The sequence below is a fragment of the Balaenoptera musculus genome, chromosome 17, assembly GCF_009873245.2.
Source record: "Balaenoptera musculus isolate JJ_BM4_2016_0621 chromosome 17, mBalMus1.pri.v3, whole genome shotgun sequence".
Taxonomy (NCBI): Eukaryota; Metazoa; Chordata; class Mammalia; order Artiodactyla; family Balaenopteridae; genus Balaenoptera; species Balaenoptera musculus.
In genome coordinates this window covers 32,737,889-32,756,018 of record NC_045801.1, presented here as the reverse complement: position 1 = coordinate 32,756,018, position 18,130 = coordinate 32,737,889, and the positions used below count along the sequence as shown (strand labels likewise).

Below are 18,130 nucleotides of genomic sequence, written 5' to 3'. Positions count from 1 at the left end.
AGATCAACTCTAAACAAACCTTTTTTAACTTGATGTATACAACTGTATGCCATTTGAGAGCATATGAAAATGGGGAAACACACTGTAAAAGAATTAACGCAGGCTGCAAAAGTGCCTGCTTTTCATTTTCAGGAAACCAGGCTTGTCAATCTGTTTGGCCTAGCACAGACTAACTCTTAGAGTACTTGTTAAGTCTATTCACTTTCTGCATATAAAATGAGACATAAAACAAAACAGAAAAACATTCAGTTTTCCTTCATGAGAAAAAAATAACCAAAAAATTCCAAGAAGACATGAAGAAATCAATCAATAAATTGACAAACATACCAAGTGCAATTTTTTTAATCACACAAAACTTATCAAGAATATAGGGAAATAATAAAATAATACTAAGAAACACAATTTCCATATATGCAAAAAATCAAAGATTCTGCTCTCCTAGTAATTGTAGTTGATAACGTGAAAATGGTATCAAAGTTTGGAAGTCACCCAAGAATGAAAAAAAAATTTTTTTTTTATTGAAGTGTAGTTGATTTAAAATGTTGTGTTAGTTTCAGGTATACAGCAAAGTGATTCAATTATGTGTGTGTGTGTGTGTGTGTGTGTGTATACACGTATGTATATTCTTTTTCAGATTCTTTTCCATTACAGTTTATTACAAGATACTGAATATATTTCCCCGTGCTATATAGTAGTTCCTTGTTTTTTATTTTACATATTTAAGAATGAACATTTTAATAGTTACGGGCCCTTAAGTAATTATTAAGTTATAAAAGCTTAGATGAGTGGAAAAAATGCATTTACCTCAACAAGTTTCTGAATTTCATGCACACAAATATGTTGTTGGGTTGCTTTTTAATAACATAAATTGTGCACTCAAGTACTACAGTTTTATGCATAGTAGTATTTTTAATCTAAAAAATCAAGCAAAATGCTTAATTTCTAAGGCTCTAATGCTAGGAATAGCGTTCAAAATTACATTTTAATAAATTTCATTTCATATAACTTTGTATGTAAAGAAAACACTAATTCAACTTGAGCTAACTTTTCTCTTGGTTCAGTGTTTGTATGGAAAAATAATTATGCAGTCCGTTTGGAAAAATATAATCAATCCATGGGCATGCAAGTATCAATTTTATCTTATGAGAATTTCTCCATGTTCCAGTTACTTCATTCCTTATTACATGCTGCAAAAAGCAGTAATAATTTTTATAGCCAAATATCACTTCATAAGATACCAGGTGGCTGTCAATATTTACCATAGAAGTCATGCATGAAATTTAAACATTACAAAAAATGACTTACCAGTTGACACTCCTGAAATATGCACATTTTCAGAATGTTCTGCAAGAGCACCATTTCCTAAAATTAAACATAATGAATAAACTAATTTCCAAGATAAAATTTAAAAAAAATTTTCAGATTCTCGCTCTAATAGAAAAACAGGTACACAGAGCTACTTGTAATATCCAGAAATGAAATTAAAGTCTCTTACAATAATCTTCAAAACAGTCCTATGCAGCCCAAAATTATAATAGTAGTAGGGAAATCAAAACGTTTTGGAAATCACAACAATGTAGTGTAATATAAAGGCCAAATATATAGATCTGATTAATACCAGAAAGAATTTTCTATCAAGTTAATAGTCAAAAGATAACTTAGTACTATTAGCAGAAAAGAGACAATCACATACTTTTTAAAAAACAGCATTCCTCTAAAAGCATGCTTAATTAGTCCAGAATGTGCCTACTGCTGGGGTCACACATGTGTGTCCCATGTCCTATGCTTTGCATTACCTTCTAAATCCTTCAACATCTTCTCATCAACAACTCTAACAGTCTTTAGAGTAGGGACATGATTATACCCTATTTTGGTAGCCCCTGATTTTCTACACCTCCTACCACAAAGTTGGGCAAATGGAAGCATTCAAGTAACTTACTGAAATGACTTACTAAGTGTCACCTAGTAAAATAAAAGTGGTTTTAAAAAGACTCCCATTTAAAGTAGAGATTATTTACTCCTTTAAATTAGTAAACAGTGTCCCTCAGCTGTTCTTTTTAAAAATTTAATTTAGTTTTATTATAAATTATTTCCATCTACCTCTGTTCTTTCTTTTCTTTCTACAAGTTGCTCATCTTTACTTCTAAAGTTTTCTCTCTCCCTATGCATTAGGTCAATTTGGCAACACAACAGTTCAGGAATCCAGCTGACAGAGAAAGAATTCTCCCTGGAGTGGGGCAGGGGAGGAAGCTAGGTGGGAGAAACCTAGAGGGCAAAAGCAGAATTCTCTTGATGGTTGAAAGAGTAGAGACAATAGCAAATATTATAATTAACAACTTATCTTTTACAACCATCACACTTCTATGGTTGCTTGATTACTGTATAGCATCCCCCAATGCGCTAAGTTTTGGGACAGCAGAATCTGTAAACTTGCCGCATCACTGTATGCACGGTTCCTAGAATAGAGCAGGTGCTCAAAGAGCTAACAAATGAATAAATGAGGGAGTTCATGATGATTAAATGAAATCATGCCAATTAAGCACTTGATATAGTGCCTGACACACAGCACTGAAGAGGAATTCATTTTTGTAACTGTGTAAAATATATTTTTACTATTACTAAAGAATAAAATAATAGTGATAACACAATCTCCGTTGTTCAACTACAGCTACAGCCTTCAAAATGAAAAGAAATGTTGTTTCCCTCCATTAAAAATGATACAGTGGAAATGGTGACAAAGGTGTGTAAGCTATATTTATTACACAAATAAATCTGATTATTTATTTAAGTACTGTGCATTAGTACCACAGAGGCCACAATTTATTTTTCCTAACAATGTTAAATGCTACAGACATAGAAATGAAACTACTAGAAAGCTCCCACATTATTTCTTTAATGTGTACAACTTATGAAAATTGGTATCCTAAACAAAATGGTATAAGAAACTGATTCAATAAAACAACTAACAAGATTTGCCAAAGGTCAGTATAAGTTGCCTAAACCTTTGCTACTTACAAGTATATCAGCAGTACTGGCATTACCGGGAGCTTATTAGAAATGCAGAGTCTCAGGCCTCACCCCAGATTATTGAATCAGAATTTACATTTTAACAAGATCGTCCCCCACTCCCAGTGATTTGTATGCACATTAACATTTGAGAGCCAATGGCTTAAACCTTCTACTTCTATAGTAGATACAACTCCAAATTAAAGCTGTGTAATTTGTGACCCTAAGGTTTCCAACATCCTTAAGGCAGCATATTAAATTATCCTCAGGAGAGTTTTAATATTAGATATATTTTATACATTAAATTTTTATTCTAATTCAGTAAACAGAGTAAAGATGGGCAGAAGGAAAACAGTAACATAATGCAGTATCTAAGACTGTGGATTCTGGACTAGATTGCTAGGATTCTAACACCAGCTTCACTTCTTACTTGCTGTGCAATTTAGGGCAAGTTACATAACCTCTTTGTGTCTTACTTTCATCTCAAAAACAGAGCAGATAATACCTATCTTATAGGGCTTAGTAGAATTCTTTATAATAGAAAAAAATAGAACTTAATCTACATCTCCGTCAGCATGTAAATGAATAAACTAAAAACAGGCTTACAATAAAATATTCAAAAAACTGAATTAAGTAATTCTATATGTACTCACTTGGAAAGATATGCACATTGAGTTAAATATGTTTCAGAGTAACATTAGCATATGCTCTAACTTTAACTTTTAAATGATGTCTGTATAGTTACTGTGCCTATGTTACATAGGCATGTGATATATGCATGTACATGCATTTGCACACACACACACACAGAAGAGTCTAACGGTGTATACAAACTGAAATTAGAGAGGAAGGCCTCCTTTGTATACTTCAGCACCGACCGAATTTGCTACAACAGGCACAGAGTTCTTTAAAAAATTTATTCATATTATCAAAAAAAAAACAGGCGAAGAGACTATAGTTCATTCCCCGTCATTCTAAATAAACAGAGGTCTGATAAATATTGTGTGAAATAAAATATTGTAATTTCAGAAGTATTATTAATGACTTTAAAAACTGAAATAACAGTACTTTAAGACATAAAACATAATACTATTGCTAATTTCCCACACATTTACTCTAATTTAAAAACAATCCGATTTAGAAGTTAAAAAGTCAATGATAATTTCTAATAACATCAAATAACTATTCCTTTCTTTGAGATTACATTAGATATTTCTTATTCTAAGTATCACATGAAGTAAGTGGGCTACTTAATTTAGGTGTTCTGCCATTTTTACAAAAATGTCACTTACAAAATACAATTATTTCTATGTTATAAGCAGAGAGCACCGCCCCAAACTGCTTTGTTGATATAAAGCTCATTATATTTTTGCTAATGTCCCGCCCCCAACTCCTGAGAGAAGAAAACCCCACACATATGAGGATGTACACACACCACCTCCTGACTTTAACTACATTGTAGACATGCTAGACATTCTCATAGAAGTCACCCTTTAAAGGTGCCATATACTGGAAAAATATACAGTCTGATAAAACATTACTTCTGTAACTATGCATTAGCAGCTGACTAGTTAGTAGACCAGCTAATTAACTAGAACTCCTAGAAAACAAGAAAAAGTTTCATTATCACCTAAATCAGGAAATAATTTTTTACGACTTAACTCTTTTTTAGTCCTACTAACCAAATACCAAAGGTAATCAATTGTCCCCATTTATTATTCTTCTTGCCAAGCTGAAACATGGTTTTGTAGTTTTTTACTGCAATACAAGAGAGAACCTTCTAAAAGAGATATGTACTGTTTTAGGAAAAGAGGCCATAGGGTAGTGAGTTTGATCTCTGGAACCAGACTCTGTGGAATCAAACCTCAGCTCTACTGTTTAGTTAGTCATGAGCCTTAACTAATGATTTCTCCTAAGATTTAGTTTGCTCACCTGCATAATCAGAATATAATCATTAACAGGATGTCTAAATCTATGGTCTCTGTGCCCCTGTTGCTTTGTATCTTTCTTTCTGTTTATTGTTGTTCTTTTTATTTAAGAACTAAAGTTCTTAAAGAACAGCTGATAAATACAGCTAAGACGTGATAGATACATGCCAGCCAAATCCTAAGTGCCTCACAAGGCTTTCCTCAGCTCATCCTTAAAACAACAGTTCACTTTACAGGTGAGAAAACCAGCTTAGAGCAACTTAATAAGTTTTTCAAAGAGCTAGTAATTGGATGGATTAAAAATTCAAATTCAGTCATTAAGAAGTTTGTGTTCCTTTTTTTTAAAAAAGAATTTAGACATGAATATACTTCTTGCTTGTAAAAGAAACAGTACTTAACTTTCAGAGTTAAAACCCACCTGCCACCAGCTATTCCAATTTGTTATGGGGAAAGACCACTGGTTTAAAAGTTAATGAGCAGCAGTTACAAGTAACTCATATGCTCAGCATCCTACAATCTCGTTTTCACTGTGCAATGAGAACAGATATCAAACATCAAAATATGTACACACATATATACACCCCCAACATCATTCCTATTTTACTTTACTTAAAGAAAAAGTCCAAAATCCTAATAAGGCTTACCAAACTCTCCACCCTTTGAGTCTTCCCAACTACTCCAAAAGCTTCATCTTTTGTGATTCACTTTCCCACTCTATTTTCCTCTCCAGAAATATTAGATTTCTTTCAGAAAAGGGTCAGCTGTCTCTCCTGCCTTTGGACCTTTCTTTAATACATTCTTTCTTTAGGAAGGCATCTCCTGATTCCCCCATACTAGGTTACGTCGTTCTGTTATAGGTTCCTAGAGTATCTAATACTATCACTTTTTGAAAATTTATCACACTTCTGTTATCTGTGTAATGTCTATATTCCCCACCAGATCTTAATCTTGGTGGGGGAAGGTGGGGTGGAGAAGTGTGATGTGGTGCTGGGACATAGCTGGGTTTGTTTTGTTTTGTAACCCAGTGACTAGCAGAGAAGATCCTCCATATCTGCTCAAACACATGAATGAATGGTAGGTTGATACATAAGCAAGAGGCATAGTCCCTGCCACCAAAGAGTTGATAATCTATTGAGAAAATAATTTAAAACATCTGGAGCAGAAGCAAACAATATAAAACCAAACTAAAATTAGCAAGCTTCTTACTCAAGTGGGAGGCTTTTCTACTAAAAATGGGAATGGAAGATAGGAGTGCCCACCATGATATTAGCCAGGGCAATTAGATAAGAAAAGACAATTATAGGCATAAGGATTGAAAAAGAAGAGGTAAAACTACATCTATCTGTAGATGATATGATTGTGTATCTATTTTAAAAACCCAGGACAGTCAAAAGAAAAAGTTATAAACAATATGAAAATTAGTAGAGCAGCAGGATATAAAATAAGCATACAAAAAATCAAAAGCCTTTGTAAATACGAACAATGGCCAGTCAGAAGATACAGAAGACACAATTCTTAGTAGCAACAAAAAGATCTTTAAAAACTCAAACACAGAACTCCTGCTGATGGTCATGATGGAACAATGGGTAATGGACCAGCTTTCTCCAGGTAGAAAGCTAGTGCAATAACTCATTCTAATTTGTTTCCCTTTTCTCAGAGATCACAGTCTTACACTGCCTGTTGTCCCATGTCTGAAAAAGTTGGAAAAAACATGTTAAAAAAAAAATTCAGACACAGGACAACAGTCAGTCCTAACCAACAAGAATAGAAAGAAATCCACAGTGGACTTACTGTTGCCATTTTGTTCATTGTTTTCTGGCTTTTTTGTAATTCCTTTGTTCCTTTTTTCTTCTCTTGCTCTCTTCGTTTGTGATTTGATGATCTTCTGTGGTGGTCTGATGAGATTTCTTTCTCTCTTTTGTGTATCTACTATAGATTTTTGCTTTGTGGTTCTCATGAGGCTTAAATATCTTATGTTTATAACAGTCTATTTTAAGCTGTTACCGTTGAATGCATACTAAAGCTCTACCTTTTTACACCCCCCCCATTTTATGTTTTTGATGTCACAATTTATATCTTTTCAACCTGAGTATTCGTAACAAATGTAGTCACAGTTACTTTTATCTTTTAACCTTCATACTAGACTTACAAGTGATTTACTCACCACCAACACATTAGAATATTCTGAATTTAACTATACATTTACCTTTTCCAGTGAGATTTATACTTTATGTTTTCTTGTTATTAATTAGCACCCTTTCATTTCAACTTGAAGTCCTTTTAACATTTCTTGTGAGGCAGTATGGTGGTGAACTCCTTCAGCTTTTGCTTGTCTGGAAAACTCTTTATCCTTCCTTCAATTCTGAAGGACAGTTTTGCTGGGTAAACTATTCTTGGTTGGCAGTTTTTTTCTTTCAGCACTTTGAATGTATCATGCAACTCCCTTCTGGCCTACAAAGTTTCTGCTAAAATATCTGCTAATAGTCTTATGGGGATTCCCTTGCATGTAACAAGTTTTCTCTTGCCACTTTTAAGATTCTCTCTTTAACTTTTTATAATTTAATTATAATGCATACAGCTGTCTGCTTGATGTTGTCCCATAAGTCCCTTAAACTATCTTCATTCCTTTTCATTCAAATTCCTTTTTTGCAAGGATGCAAAATGCTGACCATAGGAATTTTAAAAAGTAGTCATTTCCGGTTAGGATGGTTATTGTATTAGATGTTGTTCTAGTATGCAGACCAAATTTTTCTAAATTGTGCAAAGGGTATAAGAGAATTTGTTAGACCCTTGTAGAAGCTACTAAGCATTTGCCTCTGACATTTCTACTATCAATCTGTAAAGGAAATAAGGTTTTGCTGACATTGTTCTAACCAAATTCATATGGCTTGTACATTTATTTCCTTTCCTAGGTATTCATAAACCACTTCTTCTCTTTTGTATCATCTTCCCTAGAGCCATTATCACTAATTGCTGGTTTGTGGAATTCTCATCCCTCCTGCCCCAGTTTGGAAAATCAAAATTGCCTTTCCTGTTTCCAGTCATCTGATCTTTCTTTCCTTCTCTCATTCCTTGGAAGTATTAGCACCTAAGTCAGAACTCCTTAAATTATTTAGAATACCTGAATGAACTCCTATAATCTTTGCACATATGTCCTTCAAGAAGGTTTTCAGATATAGTTACTCTTACCCTTTTGGTTTGAAGAGCATATTTGACAGGGGACATAAACATCACCAGTGTTACACCATCTGCCCAAGCAACAGCCCTATGAACCTTTCTGTTATTCTTTATTTTACAAAGAAATGTTTATAAGACCATTTTGTTGTCCTTGGTATTTTTGCTGAACTCAATCTTGCATTTTCTCTATATTAGTAATACTTAAAATTTATTCTTGGTTAAATATCCTTTTTATCTTGGGAATATGTTCTTAATTAGCCTGAAGTCATTGAGGAACCACTAATTTCCTTAGATTTTTTTGCCATTCATTCCTTTTTGGGATTGTTTGTGATTTTAATAACCAGAAATCATTTTTGAGAACTTAATAACATCCTTGGACTTTCCAGATTTTCATGTTGTGGAGGCATATTTTTTTTTCTAAATTACTTTAGAATCTATAGGTTTTTTTTTTTTTTTACATCTTTATTGGAGTATAATTGCTTTACAATGTTGTGTTAGTTTCTGCTGTATAACAAAGTGAACCAGCTATACGTATACATCTATCCCCATATTCCCTCCCTCTTGTGTCTTCCTCCCACCCTCCCTATCCCACCCCTCTAGGTGGTCACAAAGCACCAAGCTGATCTCCCTGTGCTATGCGGCTGCTTCCCACTAGCTATCTATTTTATATTTGGTATTGTATACATGTCAATGCTACTCTCTCACTTTGTCCCAGCTTACCCTTCCCCCTCCCCATGTCCTCAAGTCCATTCTCTATGTCTGCACCTTTATTCCTGTCCTGCCCCTAGGTTCATCAGAACCATTAGATTCCATATATATGTGTTAGCATACAGTATTTGTTTTTCTCTTTCTGACTTACTTCACTCTGTATGACAGACTCTAGGTCCATCCACCTCACTACAAATAACTCAATTTCATTTCTTTTTATGGCTGAGTAATAGTCCATTGTATATATGTGCCACATCTTCTTTATCCATTCATCTGTCGATGGACACTTAGGCTGCTTCCATGTCCTGGCTATTGTAAATAATGCTGCAATGAACATTGTGGTATATGTCTCTTTTTGATTATGGTTTTCTCAGGGTATATGTCCAGTAGTGGGATTGCTGCGTCATATGGTAGTTCTTTTTTTTTTTTTTTTTTGAAGAAATCTTCATCATTTATATCATAATCATCTTTAACTTTTTCTTTTTCACACACATACACTGTATTTTATTTTTACAAGAGATAAATAGACTGACACCAAGCATTGTACATGGATGACCACAACAAAGGCAACAATGATTGCAATTACCAAACATGAAACACACTCATACTATGTCATAATATTGACATTCAGTCCAGTAATCCTCCACTGTAACAGCTCCTCCATACTGTTCTCCATAGTGGCTGTATCAACTTACATAGAATCTATAGGTCTTAAGCTCTGATTGTGCCCAATCTCATTGTTTAAAAAGTGATTATAATATAGTTACTTCTACCTGGTCAAATAAGGTATAGAGTAGTACACTGTTAGGGACTGAATTGTGTCACCCAAAATTAATATGTTGAAGCCCAAATGCCCAATGTGACTATATTTGGAGATAGGGCCTTCAAGGGGATAATTAACATTAAAGGAAGTCATAAGGGTGAGGACCTAATCTGATAAGACTGGTTTCCTTAAGAAGAGATATCAGATATCTCTCTCTCCATCTGCACACAGAGAATAGGCCATGTGAGGACACAGTGAGAAGGACACTGCAAGCCAGGAAGAGGAACCTCATCAGAAACCAACCCTGACAGCACCTTGATCTCGGACTTCTAGCCTCCAGAACTGCGAGAAAATAAATTTATGTTGTTTAAGCCACCCAATCTGCGGTATTTTGTTATGGCAGCCCAAGCAGACTAATATACACACTTTCCCCGGGTCATAGCTGAACTAAGATGTCTGTGAATGCCTTGAGAGTGTACGAAAAATTCAGTACATTCTTCTGAAAACAGGCTTCATAGTGTCTAACAAATACCTATAATGAGACGTTTCGTGCAAAAAAAGGTTAAGAAGTCCCTTGGAGACAGAGTTTATTTTCCTACTTTATTTAATTACTGGTATTCTAAAAGTATTACTTCTACAGCTTTCTAACTGCAGGTATTCATTTTGGATTTAATAGACTTTTATGAACTGGCCTGAACCCACCTGCCACTTAAAATAATAACGATCATTTACAACATTACTTTTTATGGAAATAAACATTCTAATTTTCAAACCACATTCTTAAAAGACATTTGGGAGTTCAATGTTTTTATGTTTAGACTTCCTATATTATGTTAGTAAGATTTTACATTGGAAATGTCTTCAAATAAGGGCATGATGACAACGAACTATTACTCAAAGTACAAATACTAAACAAACACAAGTTCCCAGTATTGAAAGAATGAGTCATATCCCTGAAAGGACATGCAAGACAGTTATGAATCCCACTGGTGAGTATCTCAGTGACAGTGTTCATGCAGATGGAAATAATTTTCTTTATTCTAAAACAGCGTGAATCACTGAAGAACCCACAAAACAAACTAGAAAGGGGCTCAGCTAAAGACTATATGAGTTCACAGGTTCCTACCTGTGACTTCGGTGGTTCACAAGAGTAAATATGAAAGTTTGAAGGGATTCAGAAATCCAGAAAAAAACAGAATTACATTCCTTTATTTCCAATGAGATTTACTGACATATACTTCACACAACATAAAACTCACCTTTTAAAGTGTGCAATTCAGTTTTTTAGTATGTTCAAAAAGTTGTGCAACCATCGCCACTATCTCGTGCCTGAACGCTTTCATCACCCGCCCCAAAAAAGTGTACCTATTAGCAGTTATTCCTCTTTTTGTTCTCCTCCAGCCCCTAGCAACAACTAATCTAGTTTCTGTCTCTATGGGGTTTTCCTATTCTGGACATTTCATATAAATGGAATCATACAATATCTGATCTTATGTGTCTGGCTTCTTTCACCTTGCATAATGTTTACATGGTTCATCCATGTTGTACCATGAAATCAGTACTTCAGTCCTTTTCATGGCCAAATAGTATTCCATTGTATGGATAGACCATCTTTTGTTTATCCATTCATCAGCTGACAGACGTCTGGGTTGTTTCCACTTTTTGGTGAATACTGCTAAGAATATCTGTGTATACAAGTTTTTGTGTGGACATGTTTTCAGTTCTCTTGAGGATACTCATAGAGTGGAATTGCTGGGTCTTTTGATAACTCTATGCTTATCTTTCTGAGCAAATGCCAAACTGTTTTCCAAATGGCTGTACAATTTTACATTCCCAACAGCCATGTGTAAGGGTTCCAATTTCCCCATATCCTCACCAACATGTTATTGTCCGCCTTTTTATTACAGCTAGTGGGTGTGAAGTAGTATCACACTGTGGTTTTATTTACATTCCCCTAACGAGTAACGGTGTTGAGGTTCCTTTCCTGTGTTTATTGGGAACTTAGGTATATTCTTTGGAGAAATATCTATTCAAATCCTTTGCCCATTTCTTAATTGGTTGAATTGTCTTTTTGTTGTTGTTGAGTTGTGAGAGTTTTTACATATTTTAAAAACTTAACAGATATATGATTCACAAATATTTTCTCCCATTCTGTAGTTTAATTTTTCACTTTCTTGATGTAAAGGTGTTTTCTGATGTTGAAATAAATGTTTGAGATACAGATGTTGTTTGATTTTGAGACAATCCAATTAACCTATTTTTGTTGTTGTTGCTTGTGCTTTGGTGTCATATCTAAGAATCCATTTTCTAATCCAAGGTCACAAAGATTTACCTCTATGTTTTCTTCTAAGAGTGTTATAGTTTTAGCACTTACATTTGGTCTCTGGCCATTTTGAGTTAATTGCTGTGTACAGTGTGAGATAAGGGTCAAATTCACTCCTTCACATGTGGATAACCAGTTGTCTCATCACAACTTGATGAAAAGATTATTTTTCCCCACTGAATTATCCTCACACTTTCCTGAAAATCAACTGATCATAAATGTATTATTTCTGGACTTTCAACTCTATACCATTGATCTATAATGTGTATCCTTATGCTAGTACCACACACTCTTGATTAGTAGAGCTTAATATCATACTGATATTGATATCGTAGCTTCAGAGATTGGGAAGTATGAGTACTCCAATTTTGTTCTTCTTTTTTGGTATTATTTTGGCTATTCTGAATCACTTCAATTTCTAAACGAATTTTATTTTATTTTATTTATCTGTTTTTTGGCCATGCCACACGGCTTGCAGGATCTTAGTTTCCCGGCCAGGGATTGAACCCAGGCCCTTGGCAGTGAAAGCACAGAGTCCTAACCACTGGACCACCAGGGAGTTCCCTCTAAATGAATTTTAAAATCAGCTTGTCAATTTCTGCAACGACAGCTGAAATTCTGATTTGGATTGTGCTGAATCTGTAGATCAACTTGGGGGGTATAAACAATACTAATTCTTAACAATATTAATTCTTCAGATACATAAATATGATGCAATGTCTTTCCAGTTATTAGGTATTCTTTAACTTTTTATCACAATATTTTGTAGTTTCTGAGAATTAGTTTCACATTTTGTTATATTTATTCATTTTATTCTTTTTGATGCTATTGTTAATGGAATTGTTTTCTTAACTTGATTTTCAGTTGTTCATTGCTAGTATATAAGAATACATTTTTTCTTGTATTCTGCAACCTTGCTGAATTTGTTTATTAGCTCTCATAGGTATTTATGAATTTCTGAGGATTTTTTATATACAAGTATGTCATGTTTATAAACAGAGAAAGTTTTACTTCTTCCCTTCTAATTAAGATGCCTTTTTTCCTTGTCTATTTGCCCTGCCTAGACCCTCCAATACAATGTTGAATAGAGGTAGTGAGAGCAGACGGACATCCTTGTCTTGCTCCTGGTCTCAGAGAGAAAGCTTTCAGTCTTTTACCATTAAGTATGATGTTAGCTGTGGGTTTTTCGCAGGTGCTCTTTATCAGGCTGACGAAGTTTTCTTTTATTTTTTGAGTGTTTTTATTATGAAATGGTATCGGCTATTGTCAAGTGTTTGTGTCTACCCTGTGATTTTTGTCCTTTATTCTATCAATATGGTGTATCAAATTGACTGTACTATGCTGAACCTCACATTCCTAGGAAGAATTCCATTTGGTCATAGTTTACAATACTATTTATATACTGCTGGATTTGGTTCACCAGTATTTTGTTAAGAGGATTTTTGCATCTCCATAAGTAAGGGAAGTTGGTCTGTAGTTTTCTTTTTCTGGTATCAGGGTAGTACTGGCCTCAAAGAATGCCTTGGGGTAAGTTTGTGAAGTATATATATATCCATCCATATATACACACAAATACACACACACACACACACACACACACACTGTGCTGCTACTTATGTATTTTACTCTCATTTAAGGAAATACCAAGTATATTGTTTTTGCTTCTAATTTTCTTCTTGGTTGATTAAATTTCATAGTTTATTACTGAACTGTAGGTTATTAGTTTGCTGATTACATTACAACATTTCTGGAAAGTGACTAGTGACCTGTTTTACTCAAATGATGTATCAGGCACAGTACCTACATGGTCAGCTTAGTACAGGAACAAAGTGTAACAAATAAAGGTGGTTTTCATTTCTTTCTTCCTTGGTTTCCCAACAGGCAAAATCTTCTGCAGTGTGTGGGTAGTCTGTGACTGGGGTTGGGAAGAGACAGTAGGAGAAGCCAGGTGATAAAAAATGTTGGATTTTTTATATCAACTCTATTTTAATAGTTGATGAAGCTGAAGTACAGAGAGAAGGGAAAGGCAGTTACCTTTTTAAAAATCAGCTTTGTTGAGGTATAATTTACATGCAAAAAATTCATTAATTCCAAAATGTACAGTTTGATGGGTTCTAACAAGCACGTGTGGTACTGCAACCACTACTACAATTAAGACATACATTTCCAGCACCCAAACAAGCTCTCTGGGTCCCTTTGCAGTCAATCCCCTTCCCATACTCCTAAAGCCAGACAACTAATGGTCATAGGCAGTCATCATTTATAAGCATTAGGCATTGCATTGAACCCACGATATACTATTTAATCTTCCTCCTAGTCTTAAGAATAGATAGTTACCCCCACGTTATGGATGAGGAAACTGACTCAGACCAAGTAAATCATGCAAGCTAGTAAACGGTTAGGGATAGGCTCAAATCCAGATCTACCTAATTCCAATGTTAAAAATTGAGTTTTAATTAAAAGATACGGAATTTCTTGACTTCCCTTGAAAAAATTTTTGTAACTGTCTACAAGTATTTGTCTATGCACATCTACTGAGTTTGCTTCCTTTAGGAGAAGTATGCATATTTTTAGGTGCCCAACAGCCCCATTACCTTCTATGGTCATTCTGGCACTGAGCCAATGCCCTCAGCTCATTTCTGTCACTTTCCTGGTCTTTGTCAATACTTGAAATTGTGATCTGTGGTGTACTTTTTGAGTCCAAGTTATATGTGTAGGAAAATATATGAAAGGATACAAAAAAACCCTGCTAAAAATGTTTACCCTACTCCCTTAACCCCATCCCCAAGGTAGGAAGAAGGGGGGACAGAAATGATTAGCTTTCATTCTTGATACATTTCTATAGTGTTTGACTTTATTAAAGTATGTATTACTTTTGTAAGTTAACTCACATGGATTGATATTATGAACTAAAATGTTACCTTCTGAAAAAAAAATTAACACAACATAAAATTCTATAGCTACAGTTTCAAGTTTTTCTTTATAATAATTATAAGTGATTACAGATATCTTTTTTCTTAATATTATTGACAAAATGGTACAAGAACTATCACTTAATATAAACACTAAAACATTCATTGCCCTCTTGTATAGCAGCAGGTCACTTTAAAAAATGTTCGTATACATGAGATCCAATGATGAGAAGACCAATTTGTGGCTGCAACTTTCGTATTCTTGCTGATGTCACTAATAACACCATGGCATTTACGCACAGACTAAAGCACACAAATAGAAACAGTGTTGCTTCTGCAATAATAACAAAGATAAATGATTCTTAATGTATTTGAATTAGACTGCTGGAAAAGAGCTTTTTAAAGGTAAAATTATAAAGAAAGCAGAATTTTAAAACCAGTAAACATCGAAATTTTTAAAGTATACTTTTAACAACATTTAAAAGAAATCACTAAACTGTTAAAATCATAGTCAATACCATTTGTAGACTTATGTTTTTCTTGACATTCACCCCGTGTTTTCTTTTTTTGCATTAAATGTCCACACTGTTGTGTTGTTCCTACCTTTATTATTTATGAAGGATGAGATAAGTGATTTGTTTCTACTTCTAGTAATGTCCAGAGAACATGACATTGTGAATGGTTAAGTATTTTGTTGGTAGGGAAGACTGTTCTCAAGTTTATCAGAGGCTCTATCATGGGACCCAAAGAACAGTAATTCTAAAAGCACTTTGGATCCTGCAGTCTCATTAGCCCCTCTCTTTCCTTCCCTTTAAGATCTTTCCTCTCTCTGGTTCCTTTGTTTTCTCTTGATATATTAAGGCCTTTCTCGTCCATAAAATAAAATCGTTTTTGCCAGTATACCTCCCTGTTTCTGCTTTCCTATCCTGGTCTTTACTTTCTCAGCCAAAAACTCTTTGAAAGAATCTACACTCACTAATGGAGCTTCCTTACCTATCATTTGCTCCTGAACTTTTACCCCCAGTGCATTTCTGAAACTCATGGGGCAAAGATTACCAAAGACCTACCTATCAAACACAGTCCCCCAAAACATCAACTCTGAATCCAGTTTCCTGATATAGGAGAAAATCATGTAACTATGTGGAACTGTGTCACGATAAATTCATGGTTTCATCTCATCTGGATATTTATTACTGGAGTATAACCTTTTAATACAGCCTTATTCAACTCTAACTCCAGCTCCCTCAAAAACTACATTAATCCTCTGAGCCTCCAAACCACTTCCTTGACCAATACTTAGTAAATTATCTCCCTTGCCAACCACTCAGAGATCTTCTGGCATATTATCCCCTCCCTTTCTAGAAACTCTTCAGCATATACGTTTAAAGGCTCGAGTCCTCCACGTTGATATCTCTCAAATTTTTACCCATAATAAGAATTTTTCTCCTGAGGTGCAAATTCTTACTTGACACCCACCTCCCCCAACATTCACTGGGCACTTATCTTGTGCCAGTCACTGTGGTTGATGCTTTTCATATACTACTACTGATCTTTACAGCATCACTGTAAAACAGATACTACCGCCACTTTACATGCAGAGAAATTTAGACTCAAAAGAGGTTAAAGTTAAAAGACTTGCTCAAAGTCACACAACTGGTAAGTGGCATTGCCAGGATTTAGGCAAATTTGTCTAGCTCAAAGCTCTTATTCTTAAAATAACAAGAGCAGCAACTAATGAGTTTGGAATATGTGCCAGATGATGGTCTAAGCAATTTCCACGCTTCAGCACATTTAATCTTCATAATCACCCTACGAAGGAGCTGCTATTATTATTTCCATCCTAAAAGTTGTCTTTTAACTTCCTACTGAACAGGAACTCAGTACTACCTTAACATTACCTAGCTATCTCAAACTCACTATGTGTGAGATGGAACTCCTTTTATCTACTCACAATCTGCTCCTCCTCTGGTATTCCTTACCTGGGTGAATGACACCAACATCTCCCACTTGTCCACAGAGAAACCTGGAAGTCATTCTTTACCATCTCCATCTTCCCCTTTGCACTATATAGTCAGTTCTCTTGATTCCTTCCAAACCTGCTATTTCCTTCCTTCAAGTCACTGATATTTCTTTCCAGTTTTACTGCATTAAACATAAGTTCCACGAGGACAGAAGTGTACAATAATGTTTGGTTCACAGCAGACATTTGATAAATATTTGCTGAATGTATGAATGAATAAATGAATTAGCTTGCAAGCTTTGTACTTTTGGTCTTGCAGCTCTCTGATCCACTCTTCATAGCGCTACTAGAGATCTTTGTAAAAGGCATATCTGATATGAATCTTCAGTTTATAAATCTGTAACTGGTTCAACTCCTTATATGTATTAAGAGCCTCTGAGACCTACTATAATCTGGCTCTTCTGTATCTCCTCGCCCTTAAATTTAATACTTCTTGTCTGCTTTTGCCTCATACACATATATTCTGGTTTCAACACAGCTAAAGTATATACAGTTTCTGAAATTGTGATGTTTTTGAACATGATGTTGTCTCTGCCTGGAACAGTCTAGCACACTGCCACCAGTTACCCGTTGAACTCCTTCAACTCAGCTCAGGAAACAGACCTCCATCCATCTCAGGACGAGTCAGGAGTCCTCCCTGATGGTCCCACAGGACATCACACTGGTACTGAGCTATAAGCGTATCATTACCACAGCCCTTATCATCCTGTTTCGGGTTATTAATTTAACTGACCATCTTCCACAGCAAATTCTGAGTGTCCTAAGAGCAAAGAAAGCTTTGCCCCTCCTTTCTTTTTTTCTCTTTTTCTTTCTTTTTCACTCTCTTTCTCCCTGCCTTCCTAGTCCCCAGCAACCATCTCCCAGTTTCTGACACAGAGTGAAACTTCAGGAACTGTTGAGTTAAAGAATCAAAACTACCAGATTTTAAGATTAAGCATGGACTCTTGTAAAAATAAAATACAGTGTGTGTGTGTGAAAAAAAAAAAAAAAAGATTAAGCATGGAACATCCTCCGTACAATTAGCCATTTGGTGTTCATGTTATAGTTTGCTCAGAGGGTAAGAGGAAAGAAGGAAAAGGATGAAGAAATATAAAGAGGAAGACAGGCATTCTTTCATTAGTGAATGAAGTTAAAAAGCCACGAGGGGAAAGAGAGACTTTGGATCCAACTGTCCACTTGGACGACAGGCTTTAGAGAGCTATTTCTTATCACTGTCCTTCAAAATGTAAAATATTGGTAAATGACTATTCAAAGCTCTTGAGCAGCTTCAGTCTTTATACTGTAAGGGACTCT

The 18,130-nt window shown here is 35.0% G+C and overlaps 1 protein-coding gene across 2 annotated transcripts in view; it reads right to left on the bottom strand.

The window, feature by feature from the left end:
• LRP12 (LDL receptor related protein 12) overlaps positions 1-18,130 on the bottom strand; it is an 84,939-nt gene that overhangs the window by 44,930 nt on the left and 21,879 nt on the right. The window contains exon 2 of one of the 2 annotated variants that reach the window (XM_036830347.1): positions 1,306-1,362. The exons of the other annotated variant lie outside the window; for it this stretch is intronic. Within the exon in view, the coding sequence (XP_036686242.1) occupies positions 1,306-1,362 (57 nt within the window). The remainder of the gene's footprint in view (positions 1-1,305; positions 1,363-18,130) is intronic. 2 annotated transcript variants of the gene reach the window in all.